Raw genomic sequence first — 19,288 nt, 5'->3', positions numbered from 1 at the left:
TTTGAGACAGTGCTGGATAGCGTATTTGTTGCTACGTGTGCCACAATAATGCAGATCAGCAGCTGGTATTTTCCACTGTGTTAGATGTGACTTTGGAGCACGATCCTGTGCAGCATCATCAGGAGACAATCAGCCAAGCAGACTGCTCCAACTGCACTTCTGGGAGTGGGGAGACGTGAGATAACACCAGAGATAAATGGTATGCAAGAAGGGTTACTCAGTGAGATTGTGGTAACAGTTTGATGGAAGCTCAGTGGTGGTTGTAAACCCCCTCTTGTGTGCATTAAGCACTGTATTTTCACTCAGAGATGCTTTCTAGATGATGATTTGGATATTACTAAAATCAGCACAAAATGTGCACTTCCTGGTGATCCTCTGTGTACATTCTGATGGGAAACTTACTCCTCAGGTATTCCTACTAATGTCAAAAAGCATGTGAAGATGGGGGATAGGTGGAAGACGATCAGATGCATTCATTGTCTAATGAATTGTCCAAAATATTTCCCTTCCCTGTGAGAGTCTTCTTCCTTCTTCCCATCTCCAGATATAGTTGAAGTTGATATATGGTTTATATGAAGTGCATATATTAGGGTTCCTCCACGGCTGGGCAGTGCAGGTCTCCAGCTGGATCAAAATTCTCCACCTTGGATGAATAAAATAATTGCCCATAATACTTTCTCTTGAATTCCTAAAGACCATAAAGGCCTCTTTTTTCCTCAGGTGCCTGAGGAATACAGGTCCCATCACTGGTCCATTGTTCAGTTTTTTCTCATTGCTTCCTCTAATAATCTTTCCAAACATTGATTCTGTGCTCTTTGCTCAGGAGACTAAGAAAATTCAGAGCTCCTGCTCTTTCCTAATCTGGCCCATGAAACTACCAGGTTCCACCAGCTTCTTTAGGCTTAAGGATGAATACTTTTACTTTATCAGCAGCAGGCTGAAGTAAAGCTCAGAATGTGTTTCCTCCTTTGATGGGTGTCCATGCACCACGGACTGAAACCATGATACTGATGAATCACCTGAAACCCAAGTCTAGCCATGACTAGGATGATAGCAAAAAACAAATATCAAAAATAAGAAAAGGCTTTAAGTCTTCAGCCATGTGGGTGGAGGAAATACCTATGATATCCTGACCAGTTTGCAAACATTTGCCCAGTTATCATATGATGCCTGCATGAACCTGTCACCATCACTGCATCAGTAAGCACAAAACTGTTCTCATTTCTCATGGTCTAGACAAAAGTTGAGGAGACAGCATGTGAGGAAGAAAGAGAACATGGCTATAATTATCCCAGGGAAGCCAGTTAGGAAATCTCCCATTGAAAGAAACTACCTCCCTGACATATTTTGCCACATCTTTGCACCAAAAAGTGCATGAAAATTTGGGATACCTCTGCCCTATGCTGCTGAGAGGCCCAGGGTAGAGACACAAAAGCTGTTTGGACATCACCATGACAGGATCCTCCTGGATCTTCATGGCTGAAAAAGGATGACCCAAATTTCCTCAGAGATTGTGCTGTGCTACGCTGAACAGACTTAATAATTTGGGGCTTTTACTTTGAACTTCCCTTCTCTTCCTATTTAGACATGGACTGATGGGAAAAATTCACTGTTTATACTGGTCACCCCTCCAGAAGCCCTGCAGGAAAAAACCCCTGATTTTTACCATATTTTTGCTTTGTATAGCACAGAGGTGGCTGAGGTGAAAAATAAAAACACAGCCACAGAGAAGACAAAATGCTTTTCCCTAAACTTTTCAGATGGCAAATGCTCTGCTGTCTCTGTAGTGCAATCAAGTCACAGCTATAAATAAAAATAAGCAATTACACTCCGTGAATTCTCCAAATGAGAATACAAAGTTCCAGTGACTCTCCATATATCACTGAACTTATAACCAACTCTACTATTTCACACCATAACATGGTTCACTGAATTAAAATATTAACTATCAGAAAAGAGAACTCTCACAGTGATTCAGGGAAATGAATGTATTTTGGTTTTGTGGCTGAATCTTCAGTGATATCAAAACTTAAACACATCCTGCATTTCTGGAAAGGCTGTAAGATCTAATCACTGTAAAAAGCTGGTGAAGGGAAGCTGGGAGCAAGCAATGCCAGAGCCAGAGCCTCATTCAAATTGCACAGTCTACATGGTGGGATTGCAAAGCATAAATTTCACATCACCAGTAGGCTCCCCATTTTGGAACAGACTTTGAAATAAGGGGCATATAAAAAGTTGGAAAGAAGTCTACAATGCCAGGAATTCTTTACTGATGCCTGCATTGTACCAGCCTAGTCACACCACTCATCTTGCCAGTAGGCTGGCTTAGCAGTGAAAATTAACACAACAGTAAACTGGACTCATTTGAGGTTTTTTTGTTGTTGTTTTTTGAGCATAAAATTTTCTAAAGTCTCATTTTCCACATTCTGCAATAGTAGATGTGAATTTCAAATGAGAACTGCCCTGGGAATACCTACAATTTATTTGGGCTTCAGAGAGAACAATGCCTCCCACACCAAGATGGAAGTTGAGGAAGCCCAAGCATAAATCAGATGTCAAAAAAGGTTATCTGGTACTTATACCTGGGAAGTACATCATATGACATCAAGATCAATTTTTTGGTATTAATAAATTTATGTTAATTTTAAAATTATTACTGTCTTATTAACTGATATTACAGCTATGACAGTGAAGGAGTGGCTTGTGGTACAGGCAGGAATTTGAACCATTGTGTTTCAGTTGAGCTCCAGTTGTGTCTCCCCTTCTGCCATGCCAGGTCTGTCTGGTTCCTGTTCTGGCCAGTAAAGCTTAGCTGAGCTGGAAATCTTGGACTGTTCTGAAATACCCTCTGCTGGAAAGCAGAGGGAAAGTGGAAGGAGCAGGATGACATGGTAAGTCTGGCAAGAAGAATGGATTTCTTGTGTCCATGAGAGGATGGACTGAGGCACTGGCAAAGATGTTGCTCTGTAGACACTCACTGAGACAAGTTCTCCCTGTGCACACAGGGCACACCAGTTACCAGGAGTGGGCACAGCAACCTTTCCTTCTACCCACCTTTGTGATGACATTAGGCCATAGCTCTGTATGCAGCAACAAACCCCAGGAACATTCAATCTGGAACACTGGACATATAAAGAAGGACTTTCTCACAAATGCAAGAAAATTGCAGCTATTGCAATGCAGTCCTTAATTTTTTGGCAGATTTGCAGGAGTTCTTCCTCCATTGGAGCCCATGTCCAAACTCTTCTGGTGTTTGACCAAGCTGGCCTAGTGTAGAACCCAAAATATGCTGTCACAGTTATAAGTAACCTGTGTGTTACAGCCTGATATCTATGCACGGATCATCCTCTGGGAAACAAAATGTCACCGAGATTCCAAGAGTGGAACAAGATTCAACAAAACAGGTTATAGAAGATGTGAAAGCTGTTGCCACTCACGCAACAAACTATACTTCTCTAGACCATTTTCCATTGGCCATCATGTCAGCATTGGAAATTCAAATCACAAACCAAATTAATGTTGTTTTACTTTATTTTACTCTATTTCATCTTGGGTTTCTTCATTATCTTTCAAGAGTTGTTCAAAGACAGGTTTATAAACCTTAACACAAGATTTTAAAAGCTCACTAGATGCAATGATTCTTACCTAGAAATGAAACGCAGACTTTACAGAAAGTATGAAACTGGAACTTGCTGGCAGCTTCCAGTAGTGTTTTTGCATTGGCTGAATCTATGATCAAAGAACCTGTATAAACAAACTCCAGGAGTAACTCCAGGACATCCGCAGTGAGGTTGGACATGGCCAGTTCCAGCTTCTCCCCGCTTCTGCTGCTGTCTCGTGGTGACCTGGTAACAGCAGACAATTAAATTATGGACATTACACCATCCCCATTTTATTGGCATTTATTGATTAGTGAGGGCTAGAAAATCGCTTTGCACCTCATTATATTTCTCCATTATTTTTGTTTACGGAACTGAAGAATATGAATTTTAAAATAACTGAACTTAAAAACTTTAACTGGATCTGAAAGAGAAGAGTCTTAAAGCAAGTCTTACGAAAAATCTTTATTGCTACTTTGCATTTTCATGCAAAAACAGTTGCAAAAGAAAAGGAAAGGAAAAGAAAGAAAAACAAAAGAAAAAGGAAAATGAATGATTCAACATTAATGAAAATGAGGAACAGGATTAGCTTTCAAAGGGAAACAATACATTTTAACATCTTGGTTAACATCTCATCTTCTGTGCATAATGTAACTGTTAAGGAAAAACCACTCGCCAATTTCAAGAGAAAAGGTCATCTACTTTTTCAAGAATCCAGCACTAGAATAATTTTAGATGTCATGTACACTTAAGCATACATTTAAAGACCTTTTCATAAAAAATAGTAATAAAAATTACTAATTTCTATTTAGCTTGAACTTCTCAGTATGTTATATTAAATTACAGATATGATCAATATGATATCTGTGGTACACAGACAGCCATACCAAATATAATATATGCTTATTCTAAAAAATCTATTGTTCCCTTTTAGGCACTAAAAAAAGGAAGCCCTTCATGGCAATTGCTTTGAAAACTGAATACAAGACAAGCTAGACAGACAAAATGGTTAGAGCAAAGAAGGGAGAGGGGGGAAAACAACAACCAGCTCTGCCACAGGAAGCCAGCAGCCATCCTCTAGGAGTTTCATGACTGTGGCCTATGGTTTTTCCTGCATGAAGTGCTGAACAATTTGGGGATCAAAGTATCTCCTGCATTTGAAGTGTGCATTAGTGCTTGTGAAATTATTGGACAAAAAGAAAGTCATACTGAATTATAAAGTAAGGGCCCAGTTCTTAATGCATGGCTGATGTGTCTGCAACACTAAAGACAGGTTACACCTGAAAGACAAAAGTGATGATAAATTTGGTAACATCAAGGAGGGGAGGGGAAATCTGTTGGAGTAAGAAAATAAACTCTTTTAATGGTTAGGACCATCCAGCACCTTCTCAAAGAAACATGAGCTTTTTGTCACTGGACAGTCAACGTCTGCTCGCTCCAGTTCTGCTCGAGTACTTGCAAAAGCCATGGCACGAGTGACACAAAACCGGCACATGATGCAGCGCGACAGATACAGACTGGCCACAGCATCACTACTCACAGGCAACGCCAGCTTGAAGCGTGAGCAGAGACTACCACGAGCACTACCAACCTCCTGGGTTCACACAGATGCCTAGAAAGGTGATGGTCAGACCTCTACTGCCATCACAGAGGAAAAATAAACAACACACGAGGTTCACGTTTTTTCTCGCATGACACCCCAACCACCTGTCCCAACAACACCTAAATCATTTGGGGAAATGCTTAAAATTTGCAGTGGATGCTTTGTCACTGGTCCTTCATTGACCAGCCCTGGTCAAGTCAAGGGCACAGCTTTAATTCATGTGAATCTCTGACGGATCAAAACTTTAAAGAGGTTTCATTTTCAATGGAGGAGCAGCTAGCAGTGCCTAATTTCTTAGTCTTCTCTAAGGCAGTGAACAATGGTTACTCCCATTCACAGGAGGAAACTGAGGTACAAGGAGATAAAATCACTTGGCTATGATCACAGAGTCAGGAGAAAACCAAGGAATTAATCCCCATTTTTAAAATTCTAAATACTGAACTGTCCCTTTTCGTGGCAACATAGATGGGTTAGACCCTATTCTTCAAGTAGATGCTTAGAACACATACTGATCGTGACACCTATTGTACCCCTATAAGCACAGAGGTCTATGCTACTCTAAATCCTTATGCTTTATCACACCACAGAACTCTTGCATATGAATTCAATTCTGCATCTGAGGCAGAAATCCTCTGGTGGCAAAGAGAAGAATTGCCATTTCCTAGATCCTCAAGAGGATGTCACAAAATGTTGGGTTTTTTCCTTTCTCACACTCCCAATGATATGCCCCATATCTGATTTATCTCCAGTTTACATACATCTGGTGCTGCACTCTGGGCTGTCAAATACCTCTTGGTACCAATGTAATTCTTGCTGAACTGCTCCCAGAAGGGGTTTGTACCTGACAGTGAGCTTGTTTTCATGTGGGCTGGTTAATAAACACACCACCTAAAATTTCAGGGAGGTTTGGAGGTACCCAGCAAGCAAGAGTCGGGCTCTTTGCACTGTGGGACTACCATAAGCAATTCTTTATTTAATGCCACTACTTGCACTGTGCTGGTGCCAGCCTCGGGAAGGACCATGCGTGATCCGCTGGGAATCACACCATCGCACCAAGGAGCACCAAGGAAAGGATGATGTGACACCAATGTCAGCACAGACACATACCCATGCTAGCAACAACTGCAAGCTGCTATTTTTCACAATAATTAAGTAATAATCTCTTTTACTTTGTAATACACCGCGCAATAAACTGCTGCTGCAATTGATTAAATGCCAAAGAAAAGCTAAGGTGTTTAATCAATCACTAGAGCCACTTACGGCAAGTATAATACAAAGCTACAGAGATTATTGATATTACACAATGAGCCAGAAATGGGAAAGAAAATTATCCCTATTCCTGCCTCTGCAATGTCTTGAATGTGTTATGCTGTTTTCCTTGTGCTTTCTAAGCATGCAGCCCTTTGGCGCCATGTTTGGCTGGATCAAACACTGAGTAAAGGCTGGATTCAGCCTGCACAGGGAAATCACAGCTACCCTGGCTTCCATGCCAGGGATCTGGTTGGTAGAGGCTGGAGAATGGGCAGGGAATTGGCTGAAGCAGGCCCTAATGATCAAACATTAAATGTCTGAAGGATAAGAAGAACATAACACCAGGAAACAGACTGATGTCACTGAAAAGGGAAATTCCATAGACTTCGTTATGAAATGATTTCAGTGAATCAGGTTGTAGCATCCCCCTCAAAGCCTGAATAAAGGTTTCTGTGTTCCTTGTTTTCACAAATCTTAGAATGTATATGCCCTCTGCAGTTAGAATTCATTTATTTGGGACAGTCTTCTCTTAGCTCCTCTAGAGGAAATGCAATGAAGTGGCTAAAGCCATATTACAAAAATAGAACTTAGTCCTGTAACTGCAAATGCAGTGGATTTGGGAAAATCTGTAGCAATATATAGAGCTGTTCCCCAAATAGCTCATCCTGTGTCACAACAGGAGGAGTTTTGTTGGTGACATCAGTAAATGCAAACATTTAGAGAAGTCTGTTACCAGAAAAGCCCTGACTTCCTGCCTTTAGAGCTGGGAAAAGTCACAGTTCTACCTGGTACATACACTCCTGTTCCCCAACTCCTGGAACAAACAAACATGAGGTGTTTTGGGGATTGAGAGCCTGCCTCCTTCATGTTTCAGTCTCACCTGAAGCCAGGCAATGCACCCTTATCGTCCATGGACATCATTAAATGTGGCACATTCTGCTATTTGCCCGGTGAACTCTAAAGTTTAAACAGAATGATGTCATTTTATTGGCCCTGTAATCATTGCTCATATTATAAAGGTCACACATTTCACATTGTGGCAGAAAATCAATAGCTCTCCCAACAGCCTCTGGGGGAAAAAGTTTTGCTTCTGAAGAATAATATATAATAAACAATTTTAGTCCTTACTTTATCATGGCTATAATCTTGGAGAAAAGCTACAGTAAAAATCTGGCAAAGGCTGATATATAAACTCATTAAAATTGGGAAGTGATTTAGAACAGGACTTTTAAAAAGATTTATCTTGAGCTAAACAGCAAAGAGATTTGTTTAGGTCTACATTTAAACAAGCTCCAAGAGCTCTTTAACAGCTTAATTTTATGGTAGCTGTTGGGGAATTCTTTCAGATTTACAAATCATGTATTTCTCCAGCAAGGTGATAGACCTGAGCAATGTGCAAGCAGAACTGAACCTGCAGATAAGCAGGAAGCACAGATATGCTCTGAATGGTAAGGGGGGAGTTACTGAAAAATATTCTGCATTGTCTGGAATAATTAAATCCAACAAAATCAAGTGAATGCCTTTGAACATAGTTTGGCTGCTTATCCTTCAACTAAATTGCTTCAACTAGAGAAGACAAAGGCACAGGGAACCCTTAGAAAGCAAAAGATGGTTTGATTACACTCTCAAATAACAAATCAGAATCAGTGTCCCTTTCTGTTAACTAATATATAGGAAAGAGAAAAAATGTTTAAATACCTGATAGCAAGAAAAATAACCCTAATACTTCATCTGCAAGATCTAGTAGTGAAACTGACAAAAGAAAAATTAGAGAAATCTACATTTTTTCTATTTATTTTTCCTTGAAAATAATTTCCAAACATGTAATACACACATACAAGAATCAGCCATACTGCTTTCATGTTTAATAGTGATGCAACTGAAGTTTTCTGCATCTTGAGTTATAAATAGATGTGTATCTATGCATTTTTCGTGCATTATTTGTATCAACACGTTCCCATAACTGAATGTCTCTGTGACTCTGTTCAAAACATTTAATAGTGAGATGCCTTGAATTGCAAAGCCACATTGAGAGGCTGGATAAAGTAGCTGTGTAAGTGAAACATCGCGAGCGCATCAATTTGTCAATTTATGGACAGCGCTACCGCCTCTCATTCAGCCTTCCCTCATGGTTTGGATATGCTGCCTTTAACTGGCTTGCAACATTATTTTGACTGACTAATGGTTTGGCTACAGCTTCACTCAATTTTAGATCAAATACGAAAAGCTACCTATACCCAGTGCAGATGCCAGCCAACGCTCTGTTTACAAGCTACAGTCACAAAGTCAAAACAAATTCTGGATGTTCAAAATGGAGCCATCTGCACAGAATAAACATGAAAAATGTGAAACATTTTATGTAAATGTACATTACTGCCTAGGAACAGTTGGTTCAGCTTCCACCCAGGCTGCCTGGTTGAGAACAGGAGGACTGACAGAGTTTGTGACACCTATTTACATTCGATGCCATATGACTCACCATGCCGTAGACTCAGAGGTATGACGTATATTTAAGCTTTGTGCTCCAAAAGGGCACTGAAATAAATGATTAACATTTAAAATAAAGACGCATTTAGAACTGTTATATCCCTGGACAAGTGGGACTTGGTGTGTAATTGTTTCCTTTTTCCTTTCCAAGGTCCACCTGTGAGCCTACTGCCACTACCTGCTTCTCCCAGCAGGAGACAGCAGGAAGGAGCTGGCTCCATAATATAAACTCAATTTTGTTCATATTTCACTCAGAATCTATCTTTAAGAAATAGGAGAACACACTCGTTCTGGCAGTGTAAGGAAAAAAAAATTGTTGTCTTTGACTATCTATGGCTCAGGATTTTATACAACTCAGGGATCTGAATCTCATGCACTAAAAGCAAATGTTTGAGCTGACAGGAGGCTGCAGGATTGCTGGCAGCAGGGAGGAGCTCCAGCTCCACCTGGACTGAAGGGGCTGGTCCCTCCCTGCATGGACCAAAGCAATGGCCTGTCCCATCACGCAGCTGCCTTTTGGCCTCTCCACCCCAACGTATTTCCAGGATTTGCCCTATCAGCTCAACACGCTGATCTTGCTGGCTTGTTTTCATAATCAGGAATATAAATGCTTACCCTAAAGTAATTGTCTTCCCATTATAAGACAGCTACATATTTTCTACCAAGATAGACAGGACAATAAAATAATCAAATTAAATTGCTTTGTTCCCTGGACAGTATTTAGGACTCCAGAAAACAGGAAATCCAAGATTTCCATGTAAGATGAAGCACTTAACCAAAGAAAAGCTACTTCTTTTTATCTCTGTCAAATTATTTTGATTACCAAAGAAATGACTGCAGACTGGGGTAGATAGCTTCTCATGAGGCTTAAGAGTCTGTTAGCTGTGTGCTCATTAGGAACTGCTGCTCATGTTGACACAACTTAGACTGAACATCTTGTTTATTGTGGAACTTTAACTTTTTACTTTAATCCTCAAAGCACTGAAACTTCAGGCAAAGAAGAGACTGCAATGATGCTGCATTTTAACTGTCCACTATTTGATTCTTTTATCGTCTTCAGAGTGATTATTGGTTCAAAACCAGTATGTTTACGTATTTTGGAAGAAGTAGAAAAGAAACATTGTTAAATCATAGCCAGCCTTCAGCTATGTACAAACCAGACTCAGTACTCTACATGGAAAGTTGTATTTTGTACTGAATATCTGGATTTATCGTAATTATGGGTTCATGAGATATAAAAGCTTAGATGCCCAAACATACAACATATATTTCCCCAACATGCAGCAAAAAACATGTGCATACTGAGGTAATAGGTTATTTACTGAGATATACAAGTTTATGCAGCTGCAAGGTAATCAGTCATGTAAATGATGACAGGAAGGGACATTTATAGAGCAACATCATTGCAATACATATGTCATAAGTCACTGAATGTTTTATTAAACAGGATTAAAAAAAAACCCCAAAACTACACCCCAGCATTGCTTCTCTTTTAGAATTTTTTTATCAGCTCAAAATGTATTAACTTGCAAATCTCTGCCTTCGTTATTCTATCTTGTAGATAAACATTATCTTTGAGCCTCAGTCACTATCCATCTGTCTCATGAGAGAAGAAAACATGTACTGTAATGGTTCTATTGTATGATTACAATAAAGAACTCGTAAAATCACAAGATTAAATAAATTACATTGTTTAAACACAGGCTTGCAAATTCGTCAGGAAAATTTACCTGCCCAACAAATCCATTTGCTCACTTTTTATCAGGATGTTGATACAAATAATGTTCCTTGTTCCAGGCAAACAAAATCTGGAAAGACTAGTGTAACTTATTAGGGTCAAATGCTGCCAGTTTGCACCTGCTTTATCAGAAGAAAATCAGGAAAATTAATGGCTGTGAGCTCGGGCACGCACCAGCAGCTCCTGCTAATTCACCATCACAGAAATGATCATTACAAACCAAGACGAGCAATGGGATTAAGAGCAAACGCTTTTGTTCACGGACAACATGGCCAGAATAAAATAAAGCAAACAAAGGAGCCACGTTTCCTATATACCCTTAATGCCATTCACTGATGGAACACAATCTAAATGCTTGGCCAGGACCATTTCTAAAGGCAGGATCAGCAGCAGCCTGTAACGCTACGGTGTCGGGGATCACAGTCAGAGGCACAAATCTGGCTCCCTGCTGAGATTTAAGAAAGAAGATGACGAGTTTGAAGATGCTGGCTTAAACGACTGGCAAGTGAATGAAGAAGTGAATAGCAAGTGCCCTTGGAAGAACAGTGTTTCATGACCTAGACTCTTCCTAGGGACTGAGAATAGACTGCGTCTCACAAGGTGATAGTGGAGAAACAAAAAAACTGGGACAAGTTATTAACAGTGTGGGATCTACCTTGTTTGCAACTATCTCTGACAGCCAAATTCAGTGGCAAAACAACCTGGGTGAGAGCTACTATTTGTTAAAGGTAAATAAAAGATGCAAGCATGTTCTGGGGGATTATATAGGAAGGAAGATTAAAAGTAAGTTGACAGAATAAAAAAATATATTCTCATCAACCTCAAAGCTCAAACCCTTACTCAACTCCTATCTGATTTCTTTTAATGATATTTATTACACCATCAAAAACTAGCTTAGCACAAAGCTGGCATGCAGCTAATAAATCCATTTCTTAGAAATGTGGTGAAATTTATACAAGTAATTATCTAGGTAGTCTATCCAAGACTCTTTCTCATCATTGCAATGTCTAGAGGGAAAACAATAATAAAATAATGATAACCACCATTATTATTTATTACTACTACTATGATTATGGCAGTGCCCAAGGATCCCAATCAGTATTACAGTAATTAGAATTAATTCTGTCAGGCACTGGTTCTTTCTCCTTCAGCTACAGAGTGTTGCTAGTGCTTTTCTACATATTTATAGATCCAGAGACATCAGTGAATGAAAGGCATGAAGCACCTCACCTATGGCCACAGCATAGGCAGGAAAGGGCACGTGGCTCTTCTCACCCCATCAGTCCCAGCCCATCCACCCTGCAGAACTGCTCTGAGTATTTCAGACACTGAAGCTCAGCACTGTGCAAGCAAAAAGAGGGCACCACAATCAGATATGATCATAGCCTGGTCATATTAATTGAAATTCATTATCCCAATCCAGCAGTGGTTCATCCTTGATGATATAATTGAAAGGAGTGAACTACTGATCCCTGGAGCTACCTACAAGCAAGTTGGAGTTGGAGATTTGGTTACCCTCATTTTAGGGCAAGACTGGCTTTTGGAATTGCCCCCAAAATGACAGTTTTCAAGAATATGGCTCCTGTTTCTATGCTGTGGAAGATTTTTTTTTGTTTTCTTTGATTAATTTATCTTGAACTGCACATTTTTAGATAACTGTTCTCTTTCAGCCCTGAATTTTAACAAGAGTTGAGCCTAGGCAGGGTTGTGAGATGTAAGCAAACACAGGTAGGTCACTTGCACTGGCATCTTGAGAGATGTTGCATGACAGCTGGGTGGCTCGTGGATGGGTAGAGCTGGAGCAGGAGAGGTGATTAGTCTGTCATTCCTTGGGTAAGATTTGCAGAATTTGTGCTTGAGTCTAGAAATTATGGGAGCAAGAAGTCCCAGCTACAGTAAACAGAGATGCTGTCAGCGAGGAAGAGGAGTGAGAGCTTTAGGGATCTGCTCGGTGCCTCAACAGCTGCTGTCACAGGGCAGAATTTTACAAGCAGAAGATTCATTGCTGTGCGGCGTCTCAAGGCTTGAAAAGGAGCCCTTCTGACCTCCTTGCCAGGGCTTCTCTTCAGAGCAGGGCACATTGCTCTGCCCCTCCTTGCAGAGTGGCATCCAGCCCAAGCCACTCACCCTCCGAATCCACAGCCATGCGTGCGGGGCTGGAAACAGCCAGGCTGTGACACCTGCGATGGGTTGTGTGGCAGTGCAGAACACCACTGAATATTTGTAAAGTGCCATTCATTTATGTAGAACACCATACACTTTTGCCTGATGAAAACACATTTCCCAAGGTCTGGCAGCTGAGGAATTTGAAGCCCAGCAGGGAGCTCTGAGGGGCGGGCAGGCGGCTGCCTGGGCAGGCAGAGCGAGTGCAGCGCTCATGGAAATAGGCCACTGAGAGCAGGGAGCCGGCTTGTCCCATGCCAAGATCTTGTGCCCAACACACAGCAATTATCACCGCCTCGTTTAAGAGAAAATCCTTGTCCACAGCACAATTTACACCTGTCCCCTTTCAGTAAAGGGTGAAGGATATTTTACACTCCCATGCGACCTCCCATTCTCCTGGTCTAAAAGGTTTAACAGAAACCCCTGGAGCTCTTTCTCTAGGCACAAGGTACCTCTCCTGGCATCAGAAACGAACATTGTATCTTTAACTCCCTATTTCTCTGTTTTCAACTACATGCTATAGTTTGTTTCCACATTCATTCTGTTCTACAATGGAGCTGAAGTATGCAGATGTGGAAAGCTGCTTGCTTCTCTCCCAGAGTTAAAAGCAAGACTCTTAATAAGCAGGAAAACATGAAGGGGTCACTAAGAGTAGATTTTTCTTTCATCCTGCTGTTTCTCATTTTGGGCTTTTTAGAATGTAAACACAAACCAGACAGTCTGTTTTCCAGACACCTAAACGCTTTTGCAGTTTTGTCAGGCTGTTTCAGATGGATAGTGGCAGGTTTCTCTGTTGTGCATCCAAATGCTTCCTTTCCACACAATGGTGTAAAATGCAGAATGACATCTTCGTCTTCTGTGTAGGTTTAAAGCAAGAGGAATTTGGTCTTCTCACCCTAAATGCTTTACTTCTCCTGCCCTGCCTTCAAGCCCTCAGAGAGTACTTTAGGAAAAAAAAATCAAAAACCTCAAGACTTGAGAAAAAGGCAGAGTATTGTGGAAAAGCAATTTGGCCATGAAGTCACTGGGTCTGCTTTGTAGGAAAAGAAGGATGAACATAGCTGGGCATAGATTACAATGCATCCAAAATACTGCTTCTTGTGACAGAATCTCTTTGTACATAAGACTTAAGACTTCCACTCTAAGCCAGTGGAATCAGACACTCAAGATGACTTAAAGATTAGAATGCATCATTAAAATCTAATCTTGAAAAGATAAAGCTTGTAGGACAAGATCTGTGTATCTTTAGCAACTGACCAGAGAGAAATCTACTTGTAAAAGCTTGCTTATAAAAGCAAGCATTTTGGCCAAGAAGAGACTTTTATGTCAAGTGCTTCCTTTTAATAATGCCATAGTCATATTTGGTAGAGATTCCAGTACTCTGGGTTAGGAAGAAGAAAGTAGCAAATTAAAATGTTCTGGTGAAACACTTTTTTGTTACGGAAATCAGAAATTCCATTTATTCAGCAGCTGCATTTGTCTATCCCAAATACAGCTGGAAATAAAAAAGATGGCTCTTTGTGGGATTTTCCATTCGTTCCTTCCTCCTGCTACACAAATCCACACCCACCTTCCACCATTTCTTCTAGGGCAGATACAAAAACAGAGCTCATTTCTTTCCTCCTCCAAACCAAGAATGTTTTAAATAAGAAAATCTGTGCTCTGCAAGAGGCACATTTTTGGAGATACGGTTTTTGATGGATCTGGATCTGTTTCTTTTTTTTGTTTTTCTGTGTACAGATATAAGCATAAATATGTGCCATTAAGAAAACCACTAGTTGCCGTAAGAAATCATTCACGTCCTTTTAGTCAACTATGATTCAGGCTGGGTGACTGGTCTTTCTCTCTGGGTCATGAAAAATAAGCACTTCAGAAGGCAAATCGTGCTATTTATCGTGAAATGGGATGTATCATCCTACAGACATTCCCATCTTTCCTCCCAGCTGCAGAGAAGCCCAGACAGCCAGCTTAGGCTGGACCTCCGAGGGAATCAATGGTATGCCCATCATAAGGTCACTGTCTATGCAAATCACCCTCTCTTTTATAGGAAAGGGGGATGGCCTCCTCCTTCATCTCATCTTAGACACCTATTTTGTGGGGAGAGGTCCTGCCTCTTGGACAGGTCTGTGTCCCTCTCTGCAGACTGCAGTAACAGTCAAGTAGGTGAGATTAGACTCGACCTGCCTTAGAAACCAGCCTTGGACCTAAATGTTGGTTAGTTAACACAAGACATTAACACCTTTCATTGATCCACAGGCCTATCTACACACAGGAATCAAAATTAGGAGAAAAAGATCCTTCAGGAAGCCTTCAAGGTTCTCCTTTTCATTGTCTGCATCATAAATTAAGCCCTTGTTTTGAGATGGCTGATTCCACGAGTAGCAAAGTCAAACAGGCTGGAGTCAATGTGGTTGGCAGTGCACTCAAAATATGTAAGATGGCCTTTAGGGGACAGTGGCCCAGTCCAGCTGCTGTTTATCATCCATGTTCCCCTGAAGCCCTATACTGCAGTAGTCCTGTATGGATCCTCACCCTTCCCCTGAATCTCACCTTTTGCCCTTCATGGGCACAGTGATGTGGAGCAGGTATCAGGAATATTTCACACCTGCTGTTCCTAATACACATGATCCTTTTCAGATGATTCTGCACTAAAAAGGGCTGAGATTGTTTTCCATGGTCAATTGCTGTTGGGAGGGAGATGAACACCAAGTTCTGGCTTAGGCTTGAGTGCTGTGCAGCTACTGACAGGGATGACCTGTTTCCAAAACAGGTGCCTGGTATGGTGCTGAGCTCAGGCTCAGGACTGGACTAAACCAAGCTCAAAAAGGCTCATATATTTGAAAGATAAATCACATACAATGGAGAATTTTCTGGATGAGGAGCAGAATGCTCAGCACAGGATTAGCCATTTTCTGAGAAACTAAAGGGGTTTCAAAATGCACTCTCATTACCAATTTTGTTTAGTAAATAACTTTACAATTGTTTTGGACAATCAAACCTGGCTATCATCTTTTCATCAGTGCAATAAGAACAACATATTTTCTTCCCTGCTATGACTAATTCTCATCAAATAGCCTTGCTCAAGATGAGCAATAACTCTAGTTCTATTATGTTTTTTATCTGTATTTTGGTTTTATTTTGAGAAGGAAATAATTGATCTTATTTGATTTTGAACATTTCTCTTTTATTCTTTTGAGACACTACTTGCTATTCTACCATCAGATACCAACTTGAACACACAGTGGAATCAATGGCAGAATATGAGGTTAATAATAACCAGCCTGTGGCAAATAATAAGCCGAGGTAAATACTCTGAAAGATTCTATTTCTGCATGTTTCTATAGAGGTACATAGTACCTTCATGAATAGATCATATTCTCATTGATGTTTCTGGTGACACATCGGTGCCTGTGGATGGAATGACACTAGGGTTTAACCCTGGCTTGCACTGATTGAAATGGCCTTTCTATTATATTTAATATAAAGAGATCTCTTTTATTCTTTAAGAAAAACTGCCATTTCTTGTTTTGATTTCTACAATAACACAAGGAGTGCAATATAAATCACATAAAGCTTTAAGTGCTGCCTCAAAGGAGCTGCTAACAAATATCATAGAGGATTCTAGATGTATTGTATCTGTAAACATTCTAACTCTATGAACTATAATGATTGTGTATTATTAAGGGCATGATCCCACAAAAAATTGAGTGCCTCTTGCAATCTGAGTCCTTGACTTCCATGGGGTTTCATAAAAGACAAGACTTTACACTGCAGATATCCTACAAAAAGCAAGTCTTTAGAAATTCCACCCCATAGCCCTGAGTTTATTGTCTCGCAAAGACACATTTGCTCAGTTTACAGGTGAATATTTAGTTTTCTCACCTGACAGTTTTGCAAACTCAACTTGACATCAAGCTGAATTTTTTCTTATTCAAGCATCATCATCAGTAATAAAGGCATTTTTGCCTTGGATACACCTGTGCAACTCCATTAGCCTCCATCAAGCTTACATGTGTGCAGCTGAGGTTATATATGGAAAGCAACTGGGATGGAGAGACCTGATGGTGGACACAAATTGACCTCTGGAATATTTATTGCTGCTGATGATGTGAAAGAAGGCAAAAAGTGGTGAGTTTAGCAAACAGTCTAAACCTTCCACTATTTTTTTCTTGTAACGCATGCAAGGCTTATGTGGGCAGCTAAAAGACAATACATGCTGAAAACCAGGCTTTTTCTTTCACAAAATCTAGGAATTTAATTTTTTATATTGTTTTCACTAAATTCATAACAGAGCAGTGCTCAATCTAACGTATACCTCCATTTAATAACTAAGTAATAAAGCAGCAAGATTCGTCAGTGTGCTTCTAGAAATAGATGCTGCCTGGTGACTTCTGCACACAAGCAGATGTCTTCACAACAAAATCCAAATGACAGTCTTTGGACAGTCAGTGATTTTGTTTCTGTAAGTTGGTTCTATAATTTTTCTTTTCCTGTAGACTCTACTCCTTATTACCCTGAAAAGCATATACTGTAGCCTTAACGATTAAATAATAATGAGCAGACAGAAGAGAAAGGACAGGAGAGATCTGGCATAGCTACTGCTAGCAATCATTAGATTTACAGAGGGGAAAAGACATGCTTCCTAGGCCAACATATTTTTTATGAATAATTGATAAGGCAGTCAGTACAGTTATATCATAGAAATGTAATATATATCCATAATTATAGAACCAGCTTTGTGCAAAAGGACACAATACACTGAAAGGAGATACCAGCCAATATGCCATCCTGAAATAAAATACAGTCACTATTGTGTTAGTTGGCAAAATTTAAATACAGGATTTGAAGCAAGCAAAATGTTCTTTAATCCCATTTTTTAGCACAGTCCAGGCTCAGTCTGCTCAGGAAAATACTGCAAGGCAAAATCAGCAGCTGCATTAATTTGCTGATGATTGAGAGAAAAATGAAAGTTATCCTCGTGTTTTTTTTCTCCCTACTTGCTACTCTAACTTACTAATAATACGAGAGTACCAAATTATTCCTATGCAAGTATATGAAGCATACAAATTGAAAAATCAATGTAATGGAAAAAAAAGATTATCATGCACTGTTTAGAATAAATCAGCTAGAAACAGAAGGGGGAAAATGCGAAGGTGGAGACATGATGTTTAGAAAATGTACATACTGTACCTACCCTAAGCTGAAGTGTTTGTGTGAAAAAGCTACTGTTAGTCCAACAAGCAGACCGAGCTACATTTTGACCACAAAATCATCTTATTTCCGATTTTTTTCTAGAGAAATTAATCAGTTGTCTTTTCTTCTTTTAGAAGTCCCCAAATAATAAAAATATCAATCCCTTTGCCCATAAAAGCCACACAAAAGCATGTAACAAAGATTTCAGGGTGAAGGGATTACAGTACTCCAAATGCTTTATTTGCACGATGTCTCAGCACCGTTCACCTGAATGCTGATGGCTTTCTGCAGCCTGAAGCACAGACTTTAGTCGTGTGTGACAGAGTCCCTTGCAAACATTGACAGCAGTAGTTTTTAGTTGTGGACTGAATCACCATTAGCAGAGGAGTTTAAATCTTAGATCTCTCAGTGGTGGAACACTGTCTTTGGCCAAAACCAGCCTCTACTCATCAGAAATAATTACACTGTACGAGTCAGATGTGTAACAAATGGATCTGAGCCTCAGTTTGGAAATACATTCAGAGGAGGTGGAAAGAATGGCTACTGGCTCTGTGACAGGAGATTCAATCTTCATAAACCTGCAAGAGAGGGGAGGAAAAAAAAGCGACACAAATGCGCCCTACAAAAGAACAGAGCAGATCACAGCTGGAAGGAAGGCAAACCTTTTAATCAGGTCCTTGAAATACAAGCTGCAGGAAGCTAGAACATTTTGGTGGACTTCAAACTCTTTGCCTTCAACAATAATTTTCAGGTCTGTAAACTCTTTCGCTCTGCGTTGCTGGTTCAACTCCTTCAACATTTCTGCAGAACAGAGAAGACAGACAGTGCCAGGGTTCCCATTAAGAGTTTTTTATTTTTACTTTTTACTTTTCATTTTTTTTTGTAAAGAAGTAGAGAAACAGGAAACAATTGATATTTTTGTTGGTAAGATTGGCTCAACACAGACAGTCAGAAGTTACGAACATAACATATTAAAAAAAAAGAAAAAGAAAAAAGCAGGAACCAGTAGGTCTAAACAACTGAAATATATATACACAGAAAAAAAAAAAAAAGCGAAAACAATTCCTAAATTTTGAAGGGTTAAAAATGAAAATAAAATATTTCAGCATTAGCAAATCAGAAACACAGAGAATGTATTATCACAGAAAAGTTAAAATAATTTGTTATAATCAAAACCAAGAGCTAATGAATTTCTATCCAAATGGAAATAAGTTTTGAACATACTAGAATAATATTAGTAAAAATGGTATTATG

At 39.9% G+C, this 19,288-nt stretch overlaps 1 protein-coding gene across 2 annotated transcripts in view; it reads right to left on the bottom strand.

Annotated features, from left to right (window-relative positions):
- KLHL29 (kelch like family member 29) overlaps positions 1-19,288 on the bottom strand; it is a 389,609-nt gene that overhangs the window by 53,255 nt on the left and 317,066 nt on the right. For both annotated transcript variants that reach the window (XM_077175124.1, XM_054630052.2), the window contains 2 exons: positions 18,697-18,835; positions 3,646-3,845 (listed from right to left, as the gene is read on the bottom strand). In XM_077175124.1, coding sequence (XP_077031239.1) covers positions 3,646-3,845; positions 18,697-18,835 — 339 coding nt within the window. The remainder of the gene's footprint in view (positions 1-3,645; positions 3,846-18,696; positions 18,836-19,288) is intronic.

The sequence above is a fragment of the Agelaius phoeniceus genome, chromosome 3 (assembly GCF_051311805.1).
Source record: "Agelaius phoeniceus isolate bAgePho1 chromosome 3, bAgePho1.hap1, whole genome shotgun sequence".
In the NCBI taxonomy this organism is placed as follows: Eukaryota; Metazoa; Chordata; class Aves; order Passeriformes; family Icteridae; genus Agelaius; species Agelaius phoeniceus.
The sequence above is the reverse complement of the archived record's forward strand: the minus strand, read 5'-3'. Positions and strand labels throughout refer to the sequence as shown.